Source organism: Rhinopithecus bieti, unplaced genomic scaffold, assembly GCF_001698545.2.
Source record: "Rhinopithecus bieti isolate Rb0 unplaced genomic scaffold, ASM169854v2 scaffold_6513, whole genome shotgun sequence".
Lineage (NCBI taxonomy): Eukaryota > Metazoa > Chordata > Mammalia > Primates > Cercopithecidae > Rhinopithecus > Rhinopithecus bieti.
In genome coordinates this window covers 1,190,108-1,195,923 of record NW_016805931.1, presented here as the reverse complement: position 1 = coordinate 1,195,923, position 5,816 = coordinate 1,190,108, and the positions used below count along the sequence as shown (strand labels likewise).

The 5,816-nt window shown below is 46.5% G+C and overlaps 1 protein-coding gene across 1 annotated transcript in view; it reads right to left on the bottom strand.

Moving 5' to 3' along the window:
• Positions 1–5,816, bottom strand: part of IL31RA (interleukin 31 receptor A) — a 79,553-nt gene that overhangs the window by 21,353 nt on the left and 52,384 nt on the right. The window contains exon 8 of the mRNA XM_017874208.1: positions 2,695–2,911. Within this exon, the coding sequence (XP_017729697.1) occupies positions 2,695–2,911 (217 nt within the window). The remainder of the gene's footprint in view (positions 1–2,694; positions 2,912–5,816) is intronic.

Genomic DNA, 5,816 nt, shown 5'->3' with positions numbered 1-5,816 from the left:
ATCCATGGGAAGGGTGTTTTTTTTTCTTTCTTTTTTTTTTTTTTTTCTTTTCTTTTTTTTTTTTTTTTTTGAGGCAGAGTCTCGCCCTGTCACCCAGGTTGGAGTGCAGTGGTGTGATCTTGGCTCACTGCAACCTCCACCTCCTGGGTTCAAGTGATTCTTGTGCCTCAGCCTCCCGAGTAGCTGGGACTATAGGTGCATGCTAACACACCCGGCTAATTTTTTGTATTTTTAGTAGAGATGGGGTTTCACCATGGTGGCCAGGCTGGTCTCAAACTCCTGACCTCAAGTGATCTGCCCAACTCAGTCGGTCTCCCAAAGTGCTGGGATTACAGGCATGAGCCACTGTGCCCAGCTGGGAAGAGTGTTTCAATGAATGCCAGAGATGATCCTGGATGTGGGCACAAAAGTGTCCTGCAAAAAAAAAAACCCCAAAAGCCTTTTGAAGCTGGAAGCCTAGGCCACATGTAGGAATCTGGGGTGGGGACCGGGGTCCTGCATCCTGCTGTTCCTTGGCAACAAACCCCAGCAGGCTGTGTGTATATTTAGGAGTCTCGTTCTTGTAAGCCACAGTAGACGGATCCTTTTCCCAAACAGGGCCCTTATGAGACACTCCAGGGGCTAGTCCTAGCAGCAAGGCCAGGTAATTTGTCAACCTGAAAAGGTAACTCTGAGAAGGACAACTGAGGCATGGAGGAAATGTGAAGCCACAGAAGGAGCAGAGGCCGGGGCTAGAAGCACAGAGGCTGGAGATCGACCCCACCTAACCCTAGGGCTCTGAGTTTCTCCTTCCAGCCTTCCCCTGCTCACCACCTGGAAGCGTCCCCAGCCAGTCCTGGCTGAAATTCCCTGCTGGAGCCTTGGAGATGTAACTAGACTCTTCTAGCAGCCAATGTTGGTGCTCCACCCAGACCCACTCAGCTTCCTTCTTACTGTGTGCGTGTGTTTTGCTTGACTGGGATGACTATGAGATGTCATTTACACTCTAGAGTCCCCTGCAAGATCCAGTGGGAACCCCCCTCCCTGGGGCTTTTATCTCAGATTGTACCTGTATGGGTTGAATTGTATCCCCCCAAAGTATATCCCCAGTGCCACAGAATGTGACCATATTTGGAAATAGGCCACTGCAGATGTAATTAGTTAAGACAGTGGGCCCTTTATAAGAAAAGAGAAATCTGGGCATGGAAACAGACACACAAGAAGCTAGCCATGTGAAGACTGAAGCAGAGATTGGATTTATGGGAGTTACTGGAGCTACCACAAGCTGATGAATACCTGGGGCCACTACAAGCTGGAAGGGGTAAGGAAGGATTCTCCCCTAGAGACTTTAGGGAGCATGGCCAGCCACTACCTTGATTTGGGACTTCTGGCCTCCAGGACCATGAGACAATAAAGTTCTGTTGTTTGAAGCCCCCCGGTCTGCAGTGCTTTGTTTTGGCAGCCCTGAAAGCCCACCTTCATCTCAGCCCCTGCCGCGTCCTGGCCTGCTTCCGCAGCTTCCTTTTCTCATCTCCCTGGAGGCGTGTTTTTTAAAAAAATGACTTGCCCACAAATCCTGGCCTGAAGAAGCCGGGATTAAAATAGCTCTATGCTATTTTAAGTGTTGGGAATTAGGTTAAAAAAAAAAGAAAGGAGGCCGGGCGCAGTGGCTCAAGCCTGTAATCCCAGCACTTTGGGAGGCCGAGACGGGCGGATCATGAGGTCAGGAGATCGAGACCATCCTGGCTAACATGGTGAAACCCTGTCTCTACTAAAAAATACAAAAAAAAAAAAACTAGCTGGGCGAGGTGGTGGGCGCCTGTGGTCCCAGCTACTCGGGAGGCTGAGGCAGGAGAATGGCGTAAACCCGGGAGGCGGAGCTTGCAGTGAGCTGAGATCCAGCCACTGCACTCCAGCCTGGTGACAGAGCAAGACTCCTTCTCAAAAAAAAAAAAAAAAAAAGAAAGGAAAAATCGACAAAAAATCCCTGCCCTCACGACACTTACATCCTATTGGGGAAGAAAAAGGTCGTAAAATAAATAATTTATAGAATAAGGGATAGCACTAAGTTTGAAAGAGAAAAATAAGAGAGAAAAGAGGAAATCTATTGTTTGCAATTCTTTGAATGAAAGTTTTTTTATTCCAAAACAGGATAAATATGAGTTTGCCTGGGAGCAGTAATATGTCAAAAACTACTCAACCAAAAGTGTAATGAACAATTTATTGGCAAGTATAAACACTAGAATTTTTCCACAGTGACAAATGGAAGGGGAAAAGGAAGAAAACAGGACAGCAAGCATTAAACCAGCGATGGGGATGTGGTGAGTCCCCATCTGTGGGGAGAAGAGTTCAAGAGCAGCTTCGGTCACAGAGGACAGATGTGACAAATAGGACAGTTTCACAGGACTCGACCCAGCTTACATTCACCCAGACCAGAACAAATCAAAGCTGCACACAGAACTTCTAGGCGGATGGCTTTCTATTCTGTAATTTATAAGGTTTCTGATTTTTAACACAGGCTTTGTTCCAAAGGAACATGACTTCAAGTGGTTCATTAATTACCAGCAAATTCTCATTGCTTCACCACCACATAAAAGGCCCCACTCCATTTTTGTTTTGACTCAAGAGAAACAGCCACCCTTGATAGCACAGGGACTGCTCCTTGGCCAGTCGATGGGACCAGTCACCTAAGGAAGAAGCTGATGCTCTACTTACACTTTTCCTGAATAGCTGGAATCCTCAGGGTGGTCACTGGAGACTTCCCAAGAGAATTATAAGAAATCATAGACACCCAATAGCTCTCGCCTCCCAGATGCAGTTCAAGCTGCTGGTTAGTGGTGTTCACTGTCTTTGTGAGGTTAGTGTTATTTTCTGGAAAGTACCATATGTTGTAGCCAAGTGTTTTCTCTAGGACTGGGGCTCCTCTTGCCTTCTGAACCCAAAGAAAACAAAATTTATTGCCAATAACAAAGAAAAAGAAAGGCATTGAGATACTGAGAAGCGGTGGGGGTGAGGGTGGGGAGTAAGGCTAACTATTAGATACTAAACTACAATGAGGTAATTACTCTCCAGGGATAAATAACACATCCTTGGCTGTGATATTAACCCTTCAAGTGCCAGAAGAGGGGATTTACTAAATTTCGACTAATTCCATGAGGCTAAACTAGAAGAATGCCCAAGACAATGTAAACAAGCCACTCTTATTTCCTTCTGCCTGTTTCTTTCCCTCCATCCTACTTGTGTAGAGGAGTAAGGGCTAAAAAGCTGACACATTCCCTCTGAGCCCATCCCAAGTCTGGTCTGGCCCTGAGTCATCTCTTGCCTGGAGTATCCAAGGGTTGGAGAGCACCCTATGCCCTAGTCTTTTATTTCCATGCCTCTCCCTCTGAGAAGCAAGCCAGCTTCCCTGGACCAGGCACCCCAGCCAGGCATCCTAGCTAAGAGGGCTGCCCTACCAGTCCCAAATGCTTGGCGAGAAGTTTAAGGTGGAATCCTGAGGACTTTAAGCTAAACTCTTATTTTCTGCCTTGAACTTGGGCCCACTCACCAGTATTTGCCTAGAAGACAGCATGGTGAGTATTTCCCAGAATTTATAGGGCTTCCCTTTCTGTTACTGATTACACACATAGATGGAGCGGAATGCCTGAATGTAAGTCCAGGACTTACAAGTGGGACTTTAGCAGGCACTTTGTCCCAGTGCCTTCCCAGTTCAGGAATTTCCTTCACACTTGCCTTGGCATAAAAGGTCAGCTAGAATCTTCCTAATGACCAGGAGCCTTTTATTTCTAAAGACGAACCATTTTCTTTTTTATTTTATTTTATTTATTTATTTATTTTGAGACAGGGTCTTGCTCTGTTGCCCAGGCTGGAGTGCAGTGGCCTGATCTTGGCTCACTGCAACCTCCGCCTCTTGGATTCCAGCGATCCTCCTGCCTCAGCCTCCCAAGTAGCTGGGATTACATGATGCACCACCATGCCCGACTAATTTTTGTACTTTTAGTAGAGACAGGGTTTTGCCATGTTGTCCAAGCTGGTCTCGAACTCCTGACCTCAAGTGATCCTCTCGCCATGGCCTCTCAAAGTGCTGGGATTACAGGTGTGTGACATTACAGCCCCAATTCTTTTTTAAATAACATATTCTTTTTTAAATAATAATAAAAATTGAGATATAATTCACATTGCATAAAATTCACTGTTTCAATGTGAGTTCAATGGCTTTTATTAATAGTATGTTCAGTCATGCAACTATCACTATTATTTAATTTTAGAGCACTTTAGTACATTCTTTTTTAACCAACTCAAATTCTTAGTGAGTTCTTTCCTCTTGAAGGTGAGAGGGGGAAAAAAAAGACCAGACCCACCAAGTGGTGGGGAGGAGGCGGGCACTGAAACCCATCTTCTCTACTTCACAAGCTGCCCTACTTGGCCCTTCGCCACTGCTATGTAGCTAAGACCACATGTGGGCGTGTGCGGTTGTTGGCTTTCCTCCCCTAAAAACGTGTTGCCAAAATCACTTGTTTTCATTCTTGATGGCTGAGAAAGACAGTACAGCATCTGGGATTCATTCTCTAGGATTCCCCAGCATCTCTGGCTGTTGTCCCAAGTGGCGGTGGAGCCTTGGCAACCCAGGGAGTCCCATAGCCTGCAGGTGTGGAGGGAGTAGGCGATGGAGCGGGAGCCTCCAACCCTGAGGTAATTGGAATGTCATCTGGCAAAGCAGGACACTTGCTCCATTTTCAACAGGATTTTGAACTTGCCTGGACTTCAGCAAATGTGAGCTAACATCGTGAGCATTTCCTGGGAATTCTGGAGGCACACGAAGGAATCTGGCATCTCCCTCCTCTCCTCCTTCTTCTTCCCCACCTTTTCACTCTTTTTTTTTCTCCATCTGCCCTTTTCCTTTCCTGTTTATTGCCTTGTCCCCCCATTTTCTACTCCTTCTCTCACTTTCTTCTCTCAGGTCCTCTTTCCTCCTTTTCTTCTCTGCATTCCCCACCTGACTTCTGTTCCTCACTCCCAGGCCTCCATCCTAGAAAGGACCATGTGGTCCCTCTTCTGTTTTTGTGCCCCACTGTTTCAACACACGTGTGCCATATATGTTGCCAATGACTAGAGGACACACCAGCAAGCTGACCCTGATCAGAGCTCTTCTTAAACGGTTGGGTCGGGAGGGGGGTTCCAGAGACTAGTCAGCAGAGGCTTGTCAGTGATAGTGTCCTCCAGAAGGCCATGGTGTCTCCTGCACTTTCACTTTCTACCTTCCCCAAACATTAATGTTTCAGACCAAAGAGGACGGGGGCCAGGGTCTGTCATGTTTGGGCCATCTGCAAGATGACCCATAGGGCTTTTTTGAGCTGGCCAACCAATGTGAGATTTGGGGCATCATAAAGCCCTCTAGGGAAGGAAATTCTGGAGGTAAAATTTCAAGAATCACAGTTTTTGGAAGGGTAAGAGACCAAGGGCTTTTAAATAAGATAAAGAAACAGGCTGGGCATGGTGGCTTATGCTTATAATCCCAATGCTTTGGGAGGCTAAGGTGGGAGGATCTTTCGAGCCCAGGAGTTCGAGACCAGCCTGGGCAACATAGCAAGACCCAGCCTCTACTATATATAGACACACATATATATGTATGTGTATATATATGTATGTATATATATATTTAAATTAGCTGGGTGTACTGGCACACCTACCCAGCTACTTGGGAAGGTGAAGTGGGAGGATAACTTGAGCCCAGGAGTTAAAGGCTACAGTGAGTTATGATTTCACTATGTACTCCAGGCTGGGTGATTGAGCAAGACTCTGTCAAAAAGAAAGAAAGAAAGGCAGGGGGTGGGGGG